Source organism: Nyctibius grandis, chromosome 5 (genome assembly GCF_013368605.1).
Source record: "Nyctibius grandis isolate bNycGra1 chromosome 5, bNycGra1.pri, whole genome shotgun sequence".
NCBI classification, from domain to species: Eukaryota; Metazoa; Chordata; class Aves; order Nyctibiiformes; family Nyctibiidae; genus Nyctibius; species Nyctibius grandis.
Genome location: NC_090662.1, coordinates 82264716 through 82288350, shown reverse-complemented (window position 1 = coordinate 82288350; position 23635 = coordinate 82264716). Strand labels below are relative to the sequence as shown.

General features: G+C 41.2%; 1 protein-coding gene across 2 annotated transcripts in view; it reads left to right on the top strand.

Annotated features, from left to right (window-relative positions):
• PARVB (parvin beta) overlaps window positions 1–18214 on the top strand; it is a 65441-nt gene extending 47227 nt beyond the window's left edge. For both annotated transcript variants that reach the window (XM_068401246.1, XM_068401247.1), the window contains exons 7-13: window positions 79–137; window positions 1818–1837; window positions 3580–3641; window positions 5339–5407; window positions 7662–7763; window positions 11229–11301; window positions 18062–18214. In XM_068401246.1, the coding sequence (XP_068257347.1) occupies window positions 79–137; window positions 1818–1837; window positions 3580–3641; window positions 5339–5407; window positions 7662–7763; window positions 11229–11301; window positions 18062–18138 (462 nt within the window). In that variant the 3' untranslated portion in view covers window positions 18139–18214. The remainder of the gene's footprint in view (window positions 1–78; window positions 138–1817; window positions 1838–3579; window positions 3642–5338; window positions 5408–7661; window positions 7764–11228; window positions 11302–18061) is intronic.
• Window positions 18215–23635: the final 5421 nt, after the last annotated feature.

Sequence of the window (23635 nt, the reverse complement as noted above, 5' to 3'; positions counted from 1 at the left end):
GCTGAATGCTGCAGAGCCCCTAATGAGCTTCTCCTTTACTAATGCCGACTCAGTTTCTAACTCCATCTTCCTTTCCAGAAACGCGAAGGCCTCCTCCAGACCACTCATGTTACAGAGGAGCTGACGACCACGACAGAGTAAGCACAAAACACTTCGGCTTCAGAGTGTGACTGTGATGCATGATGCAAGACCATTTACAAAGACAAAAGGGAGACTTAATTTTCCCTCTGCCCCTGCTAAATTAACAAAATCCCTTAATGTGGTGCTTTTTTTAACTATATAGAAATAACTTAGTCTCTGGAAATATGGTACAAAGGAAAAAAGTGTCTTCTTGACGTTCTTGTGTTACAGAAGCTTTTAACTGAATAGTAGTTGAAAGTGACCTTTGTGGGCCTTCTTTTTTTCCCCTTGCCTTCTGGAGGTAGCCATATATAACTAATTTCTGCCTCATGCTGTTGCCTCTCTCAAGTGAAGGGCCAATGTAGATATTTTGGGGAAGAATTAGTTTGACAAAAGGCAATTCTTTGAAATACCTCTCCAAACTGAAGTGACACCCTGTAAAAATTGTAAGGGGAGATGATCTCTGTTTTCAATAGTACTTCAGGACTAGAGCTCAGCAAAAATAAACATATTCCCTCTCCAGTTTTTGCAACAAATTACTTTACTTTATGTTTTTACAGTCCTTTTTATAAGGAGAAGGCTAGAGATGCACTTTGGCTGCAAATAAACGCTGAGATTTTCTTTCGTGTGGCCTGAAGGCAACTCTTCTAAGAGGGGCTTACATGAGCCCTCCTTCAGTTTATCAGTGTATTGGCTCCCTGTAGAGTTCGCTCAGCTTTCCATGACTTTGAAGATAAATGAAGTACCATGTGGCTAGCTCAGTGGGGAAGATCTTTCAGATGGTAACACTCAAAAATGAGATCATAACATCTCTGTGCGGACATTAAAGATCTCATAGTGTTTTTTGTAGGATCAGAGCTCTGCCTTAGGTTTGTGGGCCACAATTCCTCCCCTTACTCCTGTGCTCTTGAACAATGTAGTTAGCTTGTCCTCTTCTTCAGATGTGGTTTGTAAGATGTAATCTACAGAGTGGGGTTTAGACATTTTTTAGCAAGAAAGATGTTTACAGATTTGCATGTGTGTTTATACATGTATTTTATTAAGTTATTTAATGTTACACAATTTTAAGAGTTTAATGTGTTGCATACCCAGATATAAGCATAGCTACAGAAAATGCAGTGATCAGCAGAATCCAACATTCATTGAATACTTTCTAATTCCTCTGTGCAAATCAGGGCCTTATTCTCAGCTGATAAACATCTGCATGTGTCTGGTGATGTCACTGGCTGTGTATATAATTCATACGTGGCAGGTTTATTTGCGTAATATCCAGATACGGTGTATGTTTTCTTTCTTCAGAGAAAACAGATTAAAGTGGGATAGATAGTCTTGCTCCTTCTGAGCTGTGTAGTATAGCGTCTGATGATTCTATTTGTGGAAACTGTACACAGAAGTACATTTGTTCATTCACTCTTCATCATGAAAATAGTTATGTATGAGAAATCAGAATTATCTGTAAAACATAATTACGCATTTCCATTAATTTCAAATGTATCTCCCTGACATCACTGGTGGTCTGCTCAGGACATTCCTGCATCATGTTGGGTCTGGTCTGCAACATGCTCAGCCTCCTAACTTGATAGGAGTAGTTAGCCCTTGGCATCTTGCAGGAAAAGGCCCGTCAAGCCCATGGTCTTGTCTTTTCAAAGTGCTTATTCATGAACTAACCCAGTATTTTTGAATGCTCTGACTTGCAGGATGATGATGGGAAGATTTGGTAAGTAACAAAGTTGACTCGGAATTTTTTTTTTATTTATGTCAGTCACAGAAATCTTGTCTGTTTTCCTTCAGCAGATCAAGACAGTGGATTGAGGAATTCCATGGGGTTGGAATGTATTGTGGGGGCAGGTTTTGTTACACCACACAGATGGGGAGCATAATGGGTAGAACCAGATCATCCAGTATACTGCTTGAGCTGGTCTCTGCTGATTTGTTTTCATTTGTAAGTAATGAATAGCAAAAATGCTGCACAGGGCAATATTTCCTAGTCCTGTTGTTAGTGGCTTTCAAGTAAAAATCTTTGCAACCCCCAGCAATAAGAGTTACACCTTCTTCATAGTGTGACCATTTAATTTATATGTAAATGAACACTGAAAATTACTGAAGCAAAGGTGTATGGTACGAGGTCTAAGAAAGCTCTGTTTGTTTGTCCACTTTCAGCAATCAGTCAGCCTTCTCTAATTCCTTTGCGTGGAGTATCTTATCTCCTCCATGTTCACTGGATTTTAGAGTTTAGACCTTACCAACTGAAGATCTGGTCTTCTAAACAAAAAACAATTTTTTTGGTGTTGCTGCCAAGAGACTTCTCTCTTTGCATTTAGTTTTGTTAGGGGCAATACGTCACTTCTTCTCACTGAAGAGATGTAGGCTCCTGTAAAGGACTGTGTGTGATGAAGAACAAGTCATTTAGTTTCTCTATTCCCCAGTTATAATATGTGAACACTAACATTTCCCCTTTTGCAGAGTATCTACGTTAATAATTAATAAGGTACTCGGAAAATAAGTAATGTCAGGGAGCTATAGGGGCTAAATAACATATCTTCAGATACCGAAGGAATTTGGTTAATAAATATTTGTTTATTTAAAAATAGAAAACTATTAAAATGTGTTCTGTAAATAAAAATAATTTGAACTTGGAAAAACTGTTAAAAACTATGTTGAAAATTTTAACAACTTAAAACCTGCACACTTTTCCAGCATTTTTTATGCTTTTTTTTTTAAATGCAACTGCAATTGGTTAGATTTCTAATTTTTTCGTGTTTGACCTGGTGATAACAGTTGTCATCCAAAAACCTCAATGTCTGGAAAGTTTCAGTCAGCTTAAAGCTGCCACGGTGTGAAATGTTGCACTAATATAGTCAATTTAGTAGATTTTAGATTGGATTATGTATTGTTATACAATGCTTTGAAGGTATAAACATTTAAATCTTCATGCTGAATGTAAGCTTTGCTCTTCATACACTGCTGAATCAGCTTTCACTCGTTTTCAGTTTTAAGCTTTACTGGAGTGAGGGGTACTACCAGTAATTTTAAATTAAGCAAATGAATATCTGATGTTGATGCTGAGTGGTGGATGTGACCATAGCTATCACTGTAGCTGTAGTGCACCAAAACCAGGTGCTGTTTCGGTGGCTCATTGTTTACGTTAGGATTGGAGCATAGTCAAAATTTGTGTTTTATTTTAATTTTTCTTCCACCTACATATTTTGTGTACCGATTATGAATGGTAGAAAAGGGAAATCAGTGAATGATATGTTTATTTTCAGTTGCCTCTAAAATTCCCAGGGGAGTTTGCTCTGGCATTTACTTAGACACCAAAATAGGGTGATAACTTTTAGCTTGAGTCTCTATTACGTGGCTTTCTGAGAAAGATCTTTAAGCTTGGGACACATATCCTGCTTCCCATACTTGTCTGTTGGAGGTATATTGATTGATTTTTTTTTTTTCCCCTAAAACCAGAACGTGATGCCTTTGACACACTTTTTGATCATGCACCAGACAAACTCAGTGTAGTCAAAAAGGTAAAAAATAAAATTCCAGTTTTATTTTCTACATTGCTTTTTTTCTTATGCTTTTGGAAAGATATCCAGAAAGATCTGGAAAGTAGCAGAAGAGGATTCTGAAATAGTGATAAGGGTGTTTATCCCCCAAGGGTCACTTTTTCAAAGCCAGATGATACCTGGATTCATTGGCTTCGGTCAGGCTTGTCTCATTACTCTGGTTTATTGGCCAAGGCTTTTCTAGATAGCGCTGCTAGATTCAATCAAAATGATGCAGGTTAGAAAAAGCTACTCTGCAAAGTATTCACAGTGGTACAGATCATTCTGACTGAACAGTCATACACGCTTTTATATCCCAGGTGCTGTCCTCCAGGGAGGAGAGGCTGGGCTGTAGGCTAATGAGCGGCTGGTCGTGGTGACCCCTTCGCTAGGCTCAACGGCAGCCAGTCTCGAGCGTGTGTCCTCAGCCTCAGTCTCCCCAAGAAGCACTCGCTGTTTGGTTTTCAGCTCATTCTTGTACTAAAGATGATCTTCCACAACTGGAAGATAGTTTCCACAGTACCCTGAAATGAGATTCACCCATAAATAAGTTTGCTAAATATAAAGCTTTTACAGCACAGTTGCTTTTGTCCCAGGGCTCTTCTACTTAACACTGATTCATATGGTACTCTGGTCTCTCCTCCGAGGCTGAGCATCATTGCAAAGCACACTTATCCAGACATACTGTTAACGTGGCTCTTTGTGCTAGGCAGAGCAGAGGGGTAAAGTAGCTGTTGATCTCTGCCAGCTCTTGTTAGTTTTAGAGAATGCATAAGGAAGAGACTCCACGTTGTTCCATCAGCTAGTTCCAACATGGCTGTTAAGCTGTTTATTAGAACAGTAGTATGCAAAGGTCAGTGTTGTAATTTGTCGCTTTGCTTTGTATGAAACAGGATGTATGCATTTAAAATAATGCTTTGAAGTCTCTGGAAGATTTTATCTTTCCGGTCTGAAATGTCTTCTAGAAAAGTGTTTTTAAAGTTGATAGAGAATTAAGTTAACTCTATCCACACAATAAAAGTGTTAACACCCAACTCTGTGTCCCTTTCGGAAGCATTGTAAGCAGGCTGGCAGATCTCTGTGCTTCAATACATTAGCATGTATCTGGCTCATAGGATCTTGCATGTCTGCTTCCCACAGGAATAGAAATGCCAGACTTGGGTTATATCCTGACTGTAATTTGCTAATTGATATGCACACATCACTGCGGGAACAGAGGTGTGTGCAGAACAGTGTGCTGTTGGCATCTTCTCTTGGGAGTCTTAGCTCAATGCTGCCGATGCCTTGCTCCTAGGCAGTGGATCTTCTCCAAGAACCTGAAGAGATTAGTGTGGACAGTAAATGCACCTACTGCTTGCTTCATCTTCACAAAGAACCTACGAAAGAACTAATGTCATCACAGCTTTTTCCTATGACACCAAAGTATGCTTTATGTGCTAGGAAAAATAACTAGTAAGCTGTATGTAATAGCACCATCTGGTGACTTCTGGCATATGGTGCAACAAAAATGATGATATGACTGAGTTGTTTTCAGCTTTATGTACTTACTTATGCAAAAGCAAATAGCATGCATGCATATTTATTATGCTTAAAAATATCTTAAAAGATTATGTTAACCCTTTCACATAGGCACTGACTGTAGTGCCTAATATCGCTGGTTCTGGTGTTTTCTTTTATAGTCTCTGATCACCTTTGTGAACAAACACTTGAATAAACTGAATTTGGAAGTAACAGAGTTAGAAACCCAGGTAGGAGACTTTGTCTTTTTGTATATAATCTAACTGTGTAAATGCAAATCTAGGCCCTTGCTTCATAAAACCTTGTTATGGAACTGTTTATCTTTGGGCATGTTAATTTATGGGATCAGGGCTCTGTCTTTTAAGTAGCAGTGACATTCACTGATGCTTGCTTCCTTTACTTATGTTTACACGTACTTCATATTGCTGTTGATTTGTATTATAAGGTGAAATTCTTGGATATTTAATAGAGTCATATTAATGACTGTAGAATATGGCTGGATTTTAGGACAGCTTGTCTCTCAGATCAAAGTGGAGTGCTGCAAAGCAGTTGCTGTAGTTATGGGTGAATAGGGGGTTGTGTCTTTTCCAGCTGTGAGGGTTCATGATGAACTGGTGTAAGCTCTTAATAGCTGGCTGCCTGGGGCTCTCGGGAGGAGTGTGGACTGCAGTGTGCAGTTCATCATAGAGGTATCAGTGCGAGCTTTGATCATATCAAAGTGGGACTGGAAACGATTTTGCTGTTCCAGCAAAGGCCTTCATATCCTCCTCTTTACCCTGCTATCTTGTGAGCACATGCACTGTGCTTCTCAGCGGGGTGGATTAATGACTCAGAGCTCCTGTACCGCAGCAGCTTGACTGCCAGTGGTATCCAGGTTTGTTTGTTTAAAGCTGGCAGAGGTGACTGTCAACCACCACCTTCTGCTCTGAGGAGTTCTCTGTCTCTGGGGCAGAACTGGGTACCGAATATGCTTGGAAACCTTAAGTAAGTGTGAATTTCAGTGTCAGTGGGGTAGTTCTCACTTTAGAGGTTAAGCAATTTTCAGGCATGGGCTTACTATGCAGAAGGAGATATTCTTTCCAGAGTTCACTGAACTGTGGAGTGATGGTTATCTTATTGTCCCAGCCAAAAAATAAGCACAGCATCTAGAGAATTATACCAGGAGTATGGGTAATTGGTATGAGCCTGGCTTAGTTTAATACCAGTCATTCACTGGTGTTTTATAGCTTTGCTGAAATAAGTGGGTGACTGGATCTGATTTGTCACAAGAAATTGTTGCTTAATGCCTTGGAAGTACCCAACAATTTATTTTTGAAAAGGTTAGAGGATGTCACATGCGCCATATCAGGATCACAAGTGAGAAGTCTGTTAGAAATACATAACGTTACCCCCCTTAGCCAGTAAGTAGTCGTCCTGTCTGGTAGGAATACTGAATAGTATTGCTGACAGTATTTTGTATATTATTTAGTATTTACTGAAACTCTAAACAATCTATTTTGACTTGGAAGAAAAAATTCTTCTGTGAAGTTAAACTTCCTAGCTGTGACAGGGGAGACTTAGTTTCAAGTTCTGATTAAGGGCAGAGATTTGAACGTCCAACATGCACAACTTAAGAGGGATTGTGGTTGAAATGACCAGGTACTGCAGTAGTAGGACTGGGACTATATAACATGCAAACATGTTTTCCAGGAAGTATTTTTTTTTTTAAATCAAAAAAAGCTTTGTTAAATACTGCAGTGAAGTTGGCAAGATACCTCAAGCAAATAAAAAAAAAAAAAAGGAAAAGCAAGAACAGACATACCTACTCTTAACCTTACCCCAAAACATTCAGTAGCCTAGTAAATAGGTAACTGGAGATAAAGATCATCTTGTTTTCAGTCCCTGCCTATTCAGACCAAATACTCTGCACAACTGAGGAGTACAAATTGTAGATAACTCCCAGGTGAATTGCTTTTCATTTCTTCTGCTTAGAGCTATTTACTGTATGTAAGTAATTTAAATAGTCGTAGGCACATGATCTTGCATGGGTTAATGCTATAGCAGTAGCTGATGGGCTTCCTTGTTTTGTTCGGGAAATGAGGGTAGGGGAAATAATGCTACCAGATGTAGGGAGAAAGCCTTGTATCCTGTGTTTTTTTATTTTCTTTAGAGAACTGATGAGAAAGCAGCTATATCAACAGGCTCTTAAGAAAAGACTGATTTATCTTGCTCAGCTACACTGGTGATTGCAAGGGTATAGGTGAATCCAGGTAGCAGACGAAACAAAGCCCTGAATGCATGTTATACTTGCTGTCCATTCCTTGCTATGCCTGAAAGGAGCAGTCTGTGACTCCTGAATCATCTTACACTTCTGTGCTAGCAAACAACAGTGGTAGAAAGCAAAGTACATAATTTGGTCCAAGCGTTCTTTCTTCTGCTTGTGTATGAATGCTTATTTGAAAACAGATGCTTTCACCAAGGAATGTCATCAGTATTTCTATTTAGTTTGCAGATGGTGTTTACTTGGTTTTGCTCATGGGTCTCCTTGAAGACTATTTTGTCCCACTTCACAACTTCTACTTAACACCTGAAAGTTTTGATCAAAAGGTGGGTAGAAACTCCAGGTTATATTCTTTTTGCTTTGCTAGCACATGATATTTTCCAGTCATTGTGTCCTTTCTCTTTCTGCCCAGTAAATCAGAACCTGGTATATTCTTCTCTTCAGGAGCTGTAGCAAAGATGCACTGGCTGTGACACTTGATAGTTAATAACACTAAAAGTTTCTTGTGAAATGAATGGGTAAATTCCCCGTAGTTAAGGAAGAAAGGTATTCTGTTACTAGCATCAAATGACACATAAAGCTCATGAATATCCGGAATGAATAAATCAGTAATAAGTGCTTTGTACTGTATAGTACTTTGCATAATCAAAGTGATTTATTAAATTGTAGTACTGCCTGAAGTGTTTTTGTGCACAGAGATGCCTTATTGCGCTAGGCAGCAGAGCTCCGGCCTGGCCTTGCCTAGTATGTACTGTGTAAATAGGCAAGAAAGAAAAAAGGTAAGAAATGGGAAGCTCTGCTTTAGCTGCATCCTGTGCACTGGGATTGACATGGAGATAGAGCTTCTTCCCAAGGTCACAGAACGTCATCCCTAAAAACTACCCCCTCATCTCGTTAGTATCAGTTGCCTAATACCCATTAGTTCTTTTTCTGTAGTTTATTTGATGTTCCTACAAACCAAGTGAATAAATATCATTACTTGATATGTAAATGAGATACTGTAGTAGAAGAGGTGATATGTGGGCCATGTTCTTTGGTTAATCTGGGGTTAGAAACTGTATGTTGAGTGCTCACAGGTAACATGTTTTGGAGCTGATCTAAAGCCAAGACGGATGCTGTGATCCTGCCAGGGAGGGAGCATGTAAAAAATTGCCCGTCTGAAGTCAATTTTTGAGCGCAGACATCTGTTTCTGTGTCCAGTTCCTGGCAGGATTGTTGCCAGTGTTGCTGACTTTAACTTTTGAGAGAATGTGCTAGCTTGTCTTTTTTGGATATTTCTTTCTGTTGGGTAAGGTGTGAATGACTTGCTGCCTAACAGTGTCTCAGAGAAAATGAGCTTTGAGGAAGAAGACTGGATTCTTTGTGCTCTTAGATTGTCTTACTCATAGTCAGGGTGTTAGAGATGGAAGGAGATGAAATAAGTGTCTTGCTCTTAGCCCCACACTTGTTCCATTGTCCTGTGTCCTTCCTAGTGTTAACAACGAGAAGAGTGCTTAACACATATTTTATTGTCATAACCAAAAGGTTGTCTCTTCCTGCAGTTGTTCCTGCACATATGTGCACATCTGCGTATATTTGGTGACTGGTATCAGAATACTCTGTGCCTGGTTGTGCTGGAGTAATGCATCTGCCGCCTGCTTTTTATTCTGCCAGATTCTGCAGTGGAGAGGATGCAAATATTGTGTTGGCTGAGCTGGAGCAGGAGATGGCTAGATCAGGAGTGGAAACATTGGCAAAAGTTAAAAGACTGAATGCTATGTAAGGTGAGGGCAGTTTAAAATGGTGGGTTTTTCATAATGACTTCAGCGTAGATTGCTGCTGTCAAGCACCCCTCAGCAAAGGTACACGCTCTCTGGGGGATGGGACTTCATCATTGGTAGAATAACCCAGCTTTACCTGGGTGGATCATACCAGCATTGCAAGAGGAAATTGAGCTGCACTGAATGAGTGCCGTTACAGACCCAGGCTAACGTGCTGAGCCTGCTGGTTCTATAGGTTATATAGGGTTTGTTGACTTCCTCAGGAGGTGACTAGTTGCTCTTTGGGAGCTTAAAGGGGCTCCCTGAAGGCAGGATATCAGGTTCTAGTAATAGGGGGCTCTTTAGGTGTTAAGTTTGTGACTAGGATGGGGATTAGTTAATTTTGAATGTTGTATACTGCACATAGAGCTTGATAGAGCAGTGGGAAAATGGTTATCTGTTATGTCTTGTACAAGCTCTTCTTTATAGCTTTCTCTTGCTTTTTTTGTCCTAGTATCTTGGATTTTCACCTTTGTAGAAATGCAGGATGCTGAGTTGTAGCCAGCACCTGTTCAGTTATGATTTTGTTAACGATTTAAATTCATAAAGATTATCCAGTATTACTGAAGCAGTAGCGTGGTTTTATGTGGAGGCTCTGCCTTGAGGAAGGGGGATTTGTAAATCAAAGAAGGAGAGGTAGACTCTGTGTTTTTGGGAAAGGAAAAAATATTTTCGTCTTGAAAGTGATTGGTTTTGTCACAATGAATGAGGATGAACTGTAGCAGGTAAAAAGAAGTTAATAAAGTCCTGAGCAATAAGTGCCAGTGAAAGGGCCTTTCGTCCTTGTTGTAGGGGAGCTTTGTATGCGTAACTCCCTGATTTTCAAGATGAGTAGCTTCAATTAAATCTCTCCTCCTTGCTATGTGTCTTCAGAGCTGTCATTTGCAGTAACAAAAATGCACAGAATTCGTAATCCAAATTACCTTGCTTAAATTTCCATGAGTGTGGATGAGAAAGCTGCTATGCAGCTTTAAACCGTAATGTTCGCTCCTCAAGGGAGAGATTAAAAGAAGACACCCACTTTCTTGCATTTTTCCTTTTTGTCCATTTTCTTTCCTCTGACTTTATGTTCATGTATGATCCTTGTGGCTTGTTCAGGAAGCTCTTTCTGTACAGTTGTGCCTAGCTTGTTTTGCAAGTTCACTGCATGGTCTGTCTAGGAACTGCCACCACCAAGCATTTTTTGAAGCATTTGCTTCATTAGAGAAACTTAATTTGACTTTTATCCCTGTTTTCAAGTGGAGGAAGCCAAAGGACCAACAGACTAAGGTATTAGCACAAGGTCGTGCAACAAGCAGAATGTCTCCTTGATGAAGTGATGTTGATGTTGCTTGATATGCAGCTGACAATAATGCAGAAAAGACTATTGTTGTTTGAAAATAATTCCATTTAGTGTCATTATTTCTTATTTCTTACACACCCATATGTATTTTCTCATCTCTCTTCCATTACAGCACTTTTGTTACATTCCTTGTTGCCTGGATGGCGAGTGATCTCTTGCCTTATAGTCAGAAATATTGATCTTGGACTCGGGGATTGGACTAGATGACCTTTAAAGGTCCCTTCCAACCCAAACTATTCTATGATTCTGTGATCTTGGGTATAAGCAGGAAGAACTCAACAAAATGCAGCTCTGTTGTAGTTGTTACTGGGAGCTCTCTGGCCTCTACCATAGAGACTGAGATCGGGGCTTGATGGGGTTTCCTGGTTCATGTGATGCCCAGTCACATTTTTACACTTGAAATTTGGAACTCTTAAATTACTTCCTTTGTATCAAAAAGTGAATATTTGCCCTACAATGATACAAGCTTTCATTTCTTAGTCTCATACGTGCTTTCTGCCATGCTTAAACGTGTAAATGTTTAATATTGATTTAAATAGGATTATCATTCTCTCTGTCAAGTATAGAGAGAATAAAGCATTTTTAAAATTTCATTAAAGGTTTTTAATACCTACATAACTTTGAGATTCTAAACACTTTACCTCTTTCAGGTCCATAATGTTTCCTTTGCTTTTGAGCTGATGCAAGATGGAGGACTGAAGAAACCAAAAGCTCGCCCTGAAGGTATGGACATGCCATGTGGCTTTAAACTGTATATAAAGACATAATAGCAGGTGCATTTCAAATGCAACTCTATTCGAAGACAGTAGCAGTAATACCACAAATTGGAGCTGTAGATACGCCCCTTGACAGTTTTCCAAAGGATTCATTGCCCGTGTCTGGGCTTTATCCTTACCTGTGTTTCTTGTCTGGAATAGATTCACGGAGGTGTACAAGTCTACGTTTAGTAAATGATCCAAGAGCTGTTCAGTTCTGCGTTATAAATTTGGCTGGTATTCACACAGAATCACAGAATCACAGAATGTTAGGGATTGGAAGGGACCTCGAAAGATCATCTCGTCCAATCCCCCTGCCAGAGCAGGATTGCCTAGACCATATCACACAGGAACGCGTCCAGGCGGGTTTTGAATGTCTCCAGAGAAGGAGACTCCACAACCTCTCTGGGCAGCCTGTTCCAGTGTTCGGTCACCCTCACCGTAACGAAGTTTTTACTCATATTTATGCAGAACCTCCTGTGTTCCAGCTTGCACCCATTGCCCCTTGTCCTGTCAAGGGATGTCACTGAGAAGAGCCTGGCTCCATCCTCATGACACTTGCCCTTTACATATTTATAAATATTAATGAGGTCACCCCTCAGTCTCCTCTTCTCTAAGCTAAAGAGACCCAGCTCCCTCAGCCTCTCCTCATAAGGGAGATGTTCCACCCTCTTAATCATCTTCGTGGCTCTGCGCTGGACTCTCTCTAGCAGTTCCCTGTCCTTCTTGAACTGAGGGGCCCAGAACTGGACACAATATTCCAGATGCGGCCTCACCAGGGCAGAGTAGAGGGGGAGGAGAACCTCTCTCGACCTGCTGACCACACCCCTTCTAATACACCCCAGGATGCCATTGGCCTTCTTGGCCACAAGGGCACACTGCTGGCTCATGGTCATCCTGCTGTCCACTAGGACCCCCAGGTCCCTTTCCCCTATGCTGCTCTCCAACAGGTCTGCCCCCAACTTGTACTGGTACATGGGGTTGTTCTTGCCCAGATGCAGGACTCTACACTTGCCCTTGTTATATTTCATTAAGTTTCTCCCCGCCCAACTCTCCAGCCTGTCTAGGTCCCTCTGAATGGCTGCGCAGCCTTCCGGTGTGTCAGCCACTGCTCCCAGTTTTGTGTCATCAGCGAACTTGCTGACAGCGCACTCTATTCCCTCATCCAAGTCATTAGTGAATATATTGAATAGAACTGGTCCCAGTACCGACCCTTGAGGGACTCTGCTAGACACAGGCCTCCAACTGGACTCTGTCCCATTGACCACCACTCTCTGGCTTCTTTCCTTCAGCCAGTTCACAATCCACCTCACTACCCGATCATCCAGACCACACTTCCTCAGTTTAGCTGCGAGGATGCTGTGGGAGACCGTGTCAAACGCTTTACTGAAATCAAGATAGACCACATCCACAGCTTTACCATCATCTATCCACCGGGTTATGTCCTCATAAAAGGCTATCAGGTTGGTTAAGCATGACTTCCCCTTGGTGAAGCCATGTTGAGTGCCCCTAATGATCCCCCTATCCTTGATGTGCCTAGAGACAGCACCAAGGACAAGTTTTTCCATCACCTTTCCGGGGATGGAGGTGAGGCTGACCGGTCTATAGTTACCCGGGTCCTCCTTCTTGCCCTTTTTGAAGACTGGAGTGACATTCGCTTTCCTCCAGTCCTCAGGCACCTCTCCCATTGCCCACAACTTTGCAAAGATGATGGAGAGTGGCCTAGCAATGACTTCCGCCAGCTCCCTCAGCACCCGCGGGTGCATCCCATCAGGGCCCATGGTTTTATGGACGTCCAGGTTGCTTAATTGGTCCCTGACCCAGCCCTCATCAACCAAGACAGATTCCTCCTCTATCCTGACTTCTTCTGGGGCCTCAGGGGTCTGGGGCTCCTCAGGACAGCCTCCAGCAGTATAGACAGAGGCAAAGAAGGCATTCAGTAACTCCGCCTTCTTTTTATCCTCTGTCTCCAGGACCCCCACCTCATTCATCAGTGGGCCTACATTGCCTCTAGTGTTGGTTTTACCTGCAATGTATTTGAAGAAGCCCTTTCTGTTGTCCTTGACCTCTCTTGCAAGGTTTAATTCCAAGGAGGCCTTAGCTTTCCTAGTTGCCTCCCTACATCCTCTGACAACAGACTTATATTCCTCCCAAGTGGCCAGCCCCTCCTTCCATGATCTGTACACCCTCTTCTTCCACTTGAGTTTGCCCAGCAGTTCCCTGTTTAACCATGCAGGTCTCCTGCTACCCTGCCTTGACTTCCTACCTGCTGGGATGCTCTGATCTTGAGCTCGGAAGAAGCAGTCCTTGAATGCTAACCAACTCTCTTGAGCCCCCCTACCTTCTAGTACCCTGTCCCATGGGATTTCCCCTAGCAATTGCTTGAAAAGGCCAATAACAATCCAAGCAGGAAGCTTTTTATGGTCTCAATTCTCATAATTCTTACAGTTAGCTCTAGCATGGACTCTTGTGATCGGATTTCAGTGACAGATAACTGAAAGTCTTTTGTTTTTTTTAGGAGAACTGTTAGCAAACTCTCTTCTTGATTTATGTGGGCTCGGGAGTCAGAACTGAAAAGTGTAAAAATGGAGTTTTTCCTTTAAAGTCTCTGAACCTTGAAATTAATTAATGATGAGGTCTGCATTGTTCCTTGCACTAGGGATAAAAAGAGGAATTAAAACTTTATGAATGCTAAATGAGCAATTTTTATTCCTGGTGTTACAAACTACATGTGTGTTAGAGGCTTCCTCAGAACAAAGGAAAATGAGGAGCCCCCAAGAAATTTTCAGTCTGACTTAAAATGAGACAAAGTGGTGATAGTAAATAGATTAACAAATAGTGGAGCTGGTTACAGTGGGGAAAAAAGGCAAAAGACAGTATTAAATGCATATGTATCCTATCAGAGCTGTTCTTTTAAATTTCGGGATGAAAAGTGCTCTTGGAGAATTCAGTGAAACAAGACACTGACTTGGGAAAGTAAAGGAGTGTTCTGAGTATTGGTGCTGAGTCAGTGGGTATATGAGGAGGTCAAGGAAACTGGAGAAATGCGAATGCACAATCAGGAATGGCAGTTTTTTGAGTGGAAGGGTTAGAGATTGGAGTAGGAAACCAGGTAAGCTAGATAAGCCTGTTTCAAGAGAGAGAAAATATTAAAAACCTAGGAGAAGACTTCTCTAGTTGAAAACTTGTCCTTTTGTTTTGTTTTGTTTTGTTTTCATCAGTTGATCTAACATGAGGAGATTACCTTCCCGTAAGTCTATCTTATAGCCTTATACTATCATGAGTGGTAGAACACTGTAGCAGATCTTTTGTTTGCTCCAGACAAGGTGTGTAGATTCAGTAAGCAGCAGAATATGTTTAAGTGTATTACTGATTGTAAATTTAATTATTAATAGAAGTTAGAGAGACAAATTACCTCATAGAACATTCCTTCTTGCTTTTTGCTGCTGCAGGCTGTACAGTCTCTTGTGTGTATTCCTTCCTCTTCTGTGTGTGTACCCATTCCTGGCAGCAGTAGTTCACAGCTGTTGGCATGAGTGTGCTTGTGTGGTGTCTGTGTGGCTGGAATTGCCTGTAAAACTGAGTGTTGTTCTGGAAAAAGCTGCTTCTGTGGAGAGGACAGTAACATCTTGGGCTTTGCTTGTCACCATAGTTTCATCGAATCCTCTGTAGGATCTTGACAGTCAGTACAGTCATGTAATGCGTGTTTCGTAAAACAAGAATTCGTTTTGTCATAGACTCTGATGCTTTGCAAAAAATTTGTATATAGTATACTCTGTCAGTGCCATACTGATTTATTGTTCATTCCTAAATAGGCTGGAAAACCTGTTAGGTGAATCCATGTCCTTTAGCATGAATTGAATTATTAGTTGTAGGATTTTCATGTAAAACGTTGTCTAGAGCAGAACATCACAAGTTTTATTTCTATAGCCCATGCTTTCTGCAGTGCTTGCAAGAAAGAGGTCTTGTTTAATATTTTAGTGTGTCTTTGTACAGGTGATAAACAAAAATAGGAGCATACAGGACAGCTCCTCTTCTCTGTTTTTCCAGCCCAATTCAGTAGATTGAGCCAGCAGCAGAACTTGATGCTGAGTTGTTGCAGAAAAAGTGTGTTGTAGTAGATCAGTTTATTAGCCTCTAACAGGGTTGTTATGGAGTGTGAAAGTTTTAAATTAATGGAATATTTTAAACTATTTCGATAATTTATGGCCACTTTCAGTTAACATTTTATTAGTTGTTGTTGGTAATGTTATGACTGTGCATGCTTCATTCTAAAATAAGAAACGGGAGGCTGAGAATATGCTTATTCCTGGGAATGCCTGTTAGACACTGATCAATAAAGAGCACTGTAATCGCCCACACAGGGAGGATGCATCTCACACTACCGTACTCTTTAATGCAGCAAACAAAGGCATAACAAGGTCTGAAAGTTAGGAAAATGTCAAACCGGAATTACAGTATAACTTTTGCAACAGTGAAGGTAGTTAACCATTGGTCTGAATTGTCAGGGGGTAGAGGTGCAATTTCCACCACTGGAGGATTTAAAAAGAAAGAAAAAAACCACATGGAATGTTAAGCTTATATTTTAATTCAGCCACAGGTTGGTTCATAAGCTCAATACAGGATTTCCAAGGTAAAGTTCTCTAAGGACTGTATTGTACATGAGATCAGACTGTGTGACCACAATAGTTTCTTCTGACCCTACATTTACATGTCATTACACTGCCAAATAAAAGAGCTAGGTCCATTCCTTCTACCTCTCATTCCTCAGGGTAATCACCAGGGGTGATCAGCAGCGGGTACCTAGCTCAAATTGCTGTTGGAGATTAGTAGGAGTCAGCCTTAAATGCCTCCATGAGGGCAGATGGACGGTACCTGCCCAGCACAGTGCTGCAGGTTTGGACCCCCTTCCAGCTCCTGCTTCTGCTCTTTCTGGTGCCCTTAGCTCTTGCTCTGGCACTTTGCTGCATCTTACTCCCACCTGCTCTCTCCCTGGGACGTGCCCTGGTTTCCTAGCTGTGCTTCTAGCTTCCAGCGATGTTTCTGCTCTACTCTCCAGATTTCTATTTCTCTCCACTGGCACCTTGATCTTGGTTTATAGCATAGGCAGTTCCTGCCTCTGAACTGGTGTCAACCCTGCAAGACTTGATCACACCACTTCATGCTGTCAGCAGAGATGGAGGTTACGGTGGCTCAGAGAAAAGATCCATCCTGCTTTCAGTGGGAAGCGGAAGATGAGTGGCATGGGGAAAAGAAAACCATTTGAGAGGAATGGGGCAAATACATACTACAAATCTCTGAACACTACAGAGCTGACTGTTTGGGCCAGGTTTTTTGGTGTTTTCATAGTGCCAGCACTATTTTATTTAATTGTTTAGCAAACAAAAGTTACTGCCAGCATCAGTGGGTCAAATCTGCTGGTAGTTATCTCTTCTCCAGATATTTGCCTTGATTTCCTAGATTTAGAGCTGCATGGCTGTTGCAAAGTGTTGTTTCCCATGGCTAAATTGGCATTTTAAATCCAGCTCTGAGGGAACTGGGTCTTGGTACAGAGGAACCAATGCTGATTCTGGCTGTTACCTTACTGAGAATGCTGTGGTAGTAAGCAACTTTCTTTGATACCTGGAAAAATTAGAAATGTGTTTCATATTTCAGTTATCCAGGTAAGATGTCTCTTTTTTTTCACAGCAGTTAGGATCTTTCCTTTCTTTGGGGCAGGAGAAGATTGTTTTGCAACTGCAAAATACAAAATCATAAATGAAACATTTAAATAACGCAGGAAAAAGGGTAGAAAGAAAAGTTTGAGAAGTTACTGAAAATACCAGTTGAAGTGTTGGGGTTAGAGTGTTATCTAGTATGGGGTGGGAGGGAAGGGTGGAGAGGTCCTGGCGATGATTCTTCAAAACAGGCAGTAAGTGTTTACCCTGGACCTCACATTAATTGTACTTAGTCTGTTAACTGTTTGCTGTCTTCCTAGTTCTTTGAATGATTTTTAATTACCTGTTCTTCCTTACTTCTGCTTCCATATATATTGTTTACTGTGTATTTTTTGCTTCCTCCTCCTCCTTTCTTACGTAACATATCCAACCTTTCTTTCCACCTCTTCAGCCTTCCCTGTGCTATGTCTCCCCCCATAGTCCCTGGATTACGTATGTGGTATTTCCTGGCATTTTATTGTATTAATAGGTTGGGAGGTGCTAGCAGAAAAGCTTTTTGTTGAGGACTGTTTCAGACCTATTCCCTGGCCTAGCGTATTAAGAAGGGATATTAGATAACAGAAAGCTTTGCATCTGTTAAGAGAATCCTGGCTTTGTTCATTCATGGACTGTATCATTGCAGGGCTGTGGATGTATGAGGTTAAGTATCTCATATGATGTGTGTGGCTACTTGTTTGCTGCTTCTGTGGCCAGTGAAGTCATCAGTAGTATTTCCCAAAGCCTTTGTCCCAGATCTCGACAGAAGTAGACTTTCTCTGAACCAATTTTAGATGAGGGAGGGAATTATCTTTCTTCCCTTTCCCAGAGAAGTTAGCTGTGACTGTATTATCACGAAGGTGTTTTGAAATGCATCATATGGGACATTTAAAAAGCTTGACTTGGGGAGATCAGAACCCCGTGGGGTTTTTTTGTGGCTGATCCCACTGGCTCAGAGATGTGGGGACTTCTGTTTCTTTGAGGACACGATGGAGAACAAAAAGCAAATTAAGGATTTCTCCTTTTCTTCCACAGATGTTGTCAACTTGGATCTGAAGTCTACCCTCAGGGTTCTATACAACCTGTTCACAAAGTACAAGAATGTTGAATGATCCTGGAAGCTGCTGAGGTCTTCATCCTTCCAACCTCCTTAGGCAGAATTACAATAAACACACCCTCTGCACGCTCCCATTGTGCCTTATGCATTCTTCGTACCTATACTTCATGCATTCTTTCTACAGTTGTTGTGGTCTCTCTGTAACTGTCTGTGTGACAATCCCACTAAAAATAATGCATGTGTATTCTCTAGGTCACTTGAAAATGTGTAGATATTTCACACTTCTACCAGAAGATACTGTTCGCTCTGTTGTTTGTTATGATCAACAAATGTTCTTTTGATAAAGGAAATATACCACTAACTACTTTAATAAGCAGGGAAAACATGAGATCTTCCTCATGGCTGGAGACTCTTTGATTCTACAATAGACTTTCTTTTGCATACTCCTTGGTTGCAACTAGCATTTGATGATTTTCCAGGTTTAAGTGTTAGCAATAGAAAATCAGCATTGGAATTTATTTAGAAGCTGAGCCTTTTCTGTTGAATAAGGATTTGTATGCTCTGTTGGGTGGGTGAGGCTGAGGGGAATTAGAGGCGCTATCTGAAGCTAATGGCAAAAGCTTCAGTTTTTGTGTTAACCTCATGCTACTCAGTGTTATTTCCATTCAGTGTTTACACAGAACAAGTCTTGCAATGGGATGACCAGCTGATCTTTTGATGTCTGTTTTTTATTTCATCTCCTTTCTAGGAGAGATATGGTTGCTAGAGCCACTGTCATCTGTTAAGCATGCAGCTTCAATCAGGTCAGTCAGGAGCTGATCAAATAGGCACAGGCTGGATTAGTGCATTTTGCCCCTCATCCTATCTGAAACAAACACGGGGAATAATGAGCGGCAGTTTAAAGGCTGACTCTTCATTTCACGTAGCTGAGTTGAAGGGTCAGATTCATTCCTGTTAGAGTCATTGGCAGCTGTACAGTTCTGAGAGTCAGGCTTTTATAAACAGAGTTTTATGTATTTTCTTTCCTAAAGAGTAAAACTGAATTCCTGTATAAATAAGAGCTTGCCTGTGCTTGTGGATTGCACTGGGCTATACAAGACGTGGTATACATAGTGCAAGCCAATGGTTAGCACTCAAATGTGAAGCTTTTCAGTGCTAAGTTGTGCTTCAAACTAATTTCATTGAGTTGGCCTGTATCATCCCAAGGAATACGCTGCTAGGCTCTGGCCTAGTCCTGTAGTCTTTTAAGCTGTTATGGATTTTAGTGGGAATCTGTTTTAAAAAAGGATTGCTAGATTTGTCCGCTAGACTCTAGTTACCTCATAGTACTTAACAGGTTTCATCTGTAGAGCTGTTCCTGGCTGGTGATGTGGTAGTTGCAGCAGTGTGTACAAGGAGGCTGTGCTGGAACATGAGCCATCTGAGTAGATTTTTGAGGAGAGCTGTGCGAAGGAAATGGGATTGTAATTTCCAGAGTAAATTAATTGTGGAATATGCATATAATAGCACTCCTTTCCTTGGAGTGCGCAGCGGAGAGATTTGACAAATGCTTTTATATATCAGAGCAGCAACTTTTCTTTTATGGGCAGCCATGATTTTGGGTGCCCCAAAGAGGAAGCAGGTAGTATTGCTCTGCTCCATGGGCTCCCTTGAGTCCTGTTGTAAGCAGGCATCTTCTTTCCCTAAAAATGGATTTCTTACACCAAACATTATTTACCCTTCTGAGTTCAAGAGGAAATGTGCTATTTGAATGGTATAATTTTACAATTGGGATTTTCTCCTTCCCTCCTTAAACTAATCTCAAAGGGAGAGAAATGGTCTTCTGCTTGTTTGTTTTGTTTTTTTGGGTTCTGAATTCTAGTATTTGAATTATTTGTGTCACCTCCCTTCACACCTCCAAAACAAAGATGGAAGGAAGTTGCCCTTTCTTTCCATGAAAAATTCAGATCTCATCTACTCTGTAAGGTTCTGTGGGGAATCATTGCTTGCCTGTGCTTTAGGAGGGAGCTGACCTCTCGCTGTTTATACAGAGCCTAGAACAATTGGACTTGAATTTCAGATCGAGCTGCTAGACTCTACCACGACGCTAGCAGTTAGTACAGAGGAGACTTGCAGAGGCTCTAAGGCCTGGTGGGTCAGCTCTTCTTGCAAATTAATGAAATTGTTCTAAATTCCATGCTGTGATATAGGGGTATCATGAGGCTGGAAGGTGATTGAACTGAAAGGTCTCTCAAACTTTCAGTTTAATGCAGTGTTACTTGTGGGAAACAAGTCTGTTAAAGAGCTGTCATTCCAGCCACCTCCCTTCAGGTGATGTGGAAGTGCCAATGCTTTTTATATTCTCTGAGTTGCTGGGAAAGACCACCAAAGAATCTAGTTTTTGAAACTGCAAGCAATATTAAAATCAAAAGCAAACAGAAAATAACAAGAGGAGATTGATAAGAGCAGTTTGTCTTTGGGAAGGGAAATGGCTATTTCTGAGATGGGATTATACAGTTGGCATCTTCATCGCATGTGAGCAGATGTGAGCATACCACCAAATTTTAAGAGAATCTCTTTTTTGCTCAATTATGTGGTTCTGGTCACTCTGCAGAAACCTGAGTGCCTCCTCTGCAACCTGAGGCAGGGGTCCCTTTTAGCATTCCTTACATTAATATCCCTGTCTGTCAAGACTGCAGGCTTGATGCCCTGAACAGGTTGGGGATAGGTGTCATACCCTGTTTTGTTACATTTTTAAGTCTGTTGGTAAATGTTGCACAGGGAAAATACACTTTTTATTCCTTGGCTCCTTGCTGTCTAGCCAGGTCACTCTTCCTGTAGACACTGTATTTATTGTTAACTGGACTGGGAGGGGGGTGGATTTAACTGAACTGGAGCTTCATCCCAATCAGTCCAGTTTCCAGGAAGAGCAATGTAGGTAAAGCTTCTCTAAATACCTGCTTTTGTCATGCGTTTCTGTTACATATGCATGATACTTACTTCTTTTCCTCTCAAAAGATAAGTCAATGGTAAAAATGTTATTCATGAACTCTTTGTGTTACCGGAGTTTTAGATATGTTTCCTGGGTGACAGTGGGGTAGATCTGAATCCTGTTGTGTTCATCTGGAATTCTGAATGCTCTGCAGCATTCAAGCTTCCACATTTGTAAGTATTTAATGAATGTCTGCCTTTTCCAGTCCATGCAACTTGCATTTTAGGTGCATCTGCTTGACATACTCAGTTCCACTGAGCTATATTACCACAGAAGAAGCCCAGATACTCCTCAGCTGCATCCTGCTTTTCAAGATGAAAAACCAACAGTGGCAGATTTTTTTTCATCAGTTTAAACCTTATAGGATCTTTCACCCCTCTTCCCCACACCCCAGTGCTTTCAGTATTAATGTATTTTTTAAGAGTCTTTTGTACTGTTTTTAACAGTGTTTACTCTGGATTTCTAACTACTAAAAACCAGCCTTGCAGATAAAATTCTGGACTTGTCATATGCTGGAGACATCCAATCCTGTGACAAGAGTTGTGTACTGTAAGCAAGTTACAATGCAATGCTATGTTTGCTAAAAATCACAGCAGGAGTGTTATGCATGGTTTGTGACAGTTGTACTATTTATTCAAATAAATAAATAATGATCACTTGGTTTACATCTTTTTTTTTTGCTAAATGGACAAGTCTGTGGGAAGAACTTTTGAAAGGTGAACTTCAACTGTCTTCTTCATCAAGGGTCCTAGATATATGATCTGTGCAGACCTAGCAAAGCAGTGATCTCAGGTTTCTTGCCCTGGTACAAGTGATGAGATTGTATGGGCAGACACAAATGAGCTCTTCTGTAGGTTTTATGAGCTGCTTTTTTTTTTTCTTTTATGCTCAGCTACTGGACCTGATCAAGTTGTTTACCTTTTTCCTTCCACAAGAGAAAAGTAACTGAATTACACTCTTTGATGCTATTAGAAGACTTAGGGCCCAGTTCTTCTGCAGTGGTGCAGGAGGGAAGCCTGGCATGCTGAAGCCACTCTGGTATGTGTCTACCGAGCACTTGGGAAGCCAGAAGCTCAATATCAGTCTGGAGTGACATTGAAAATGCCTGTGCTTCCCTTTGCTCTGGTATGGAGCGAGCATAGAGTGGCTCTCCAATAAAGCAAGGCCGTGTGGAGAAGCAGGAAAATGCATTATCAGAACGTGTTATTGGTGGGAGTGCTGTTGATTCCTTGAATTGTTCTTCAGTGGCTATTTTTGTGTGAGGGCCAGGTGTGTGTGGGTGTGCATGAGGTGTGCTTTGGGAGTGTACAGAAAGACTCTGGAAGGGGAGAAGGTGATGAAATCAAATGCAACTCTGATACAGAATTTACTAGTGCTGTTCTACAGAAGACTGGATACTTCATGCACTGGTCGCAACATCAGTTTTTGGAGGAAAAAAGATGCTTGTCCATCAATCACATGTGTTTCAGACTTGTTCTTTTAGCACTGATGTGGTGTATTGTGAATGAGGCTTTCAAGAAAGAAGTCCTTTGAGTTGCCAGTTGAAGAAAGGAGAGACCTAGTAATTACAGATGGATTTCCCAATGTTTAGTTCTTCCTACTCCCTCTTCCTGCTGATACAAAAATGGATTTGTCCAAGGTTCCCAATAGCATCTCCAACTATACCTTCATTTTGTTTTTTACTTACTACATTTCTAGGCTGTGGCACGCACTTCTGCACAGGCAAGAAGGTACTCTGGGTCTTTGCTAATGTGATGTATTGTTGCGCTTGTTACCTGCTTAGAAAATACAGTTAAGTTTGCTCTTTGATTAAGGATTTTGGGTTAAGTTCTCAGTTACTAAGAATTCTGGGCAGCTGGAAATCTGTTTTCAACCCACTTTCTGTTATCCCATTTAGCTCATGCCGAACTGTCTGTTCTTGTCTATGGCATGGAGCTAAACACAGGAGTCAGTCCCTTGACAGCGTTAAACCAGACCAGCTTAATTAGTGTGGCTGTCTACTGTCTCATTCGGGGATTTCATGGAGGACTGCAGAGTTGCTTTTGCTTTCTGGAAGAGTTAACAAATGTCACTGGTACCTGAAGGAAATGTCCAGGGGAAGTGGTTGCTGTAGGAAGCTTTCCCTCTTTAATCAATGATGGAAAAGGGAAGGAAGAGCAGCAGCACTGCCCAGGGCAGATAACTCTTGTCTCAGGTGAACATCTCCTTCTGCCTAGGTTTCTCCTTCTACCAGGTAGGTAGAGCACATAAAGTTTATCTGCTTTATAAAATGCTCAAAGGACCACAAGTAAAAGGTGTAATGTAGCATGATGATTTTTTCTCTTGTTGGCCATTTTATTATTATATGCAAAGAAAAAGTGCACTGTGAGTCTCCCCAGACGCAGACTAGCAAATAGTCGTGCCGTGCAGTACCATGGAAGAGCGATCGTATCTTTCTAATACTTTCTGGTATTTCAGGAGTTGAGAGGCTGCATGTTTCCTGCATTTGTATTTCTGTTTATTTTAGTCTCCAGCAGGGACCAAGCACATAGACAATTAAGTTCCGGATACGACTGTGGTTTCGTTTTTAAGAGTAGTCGGT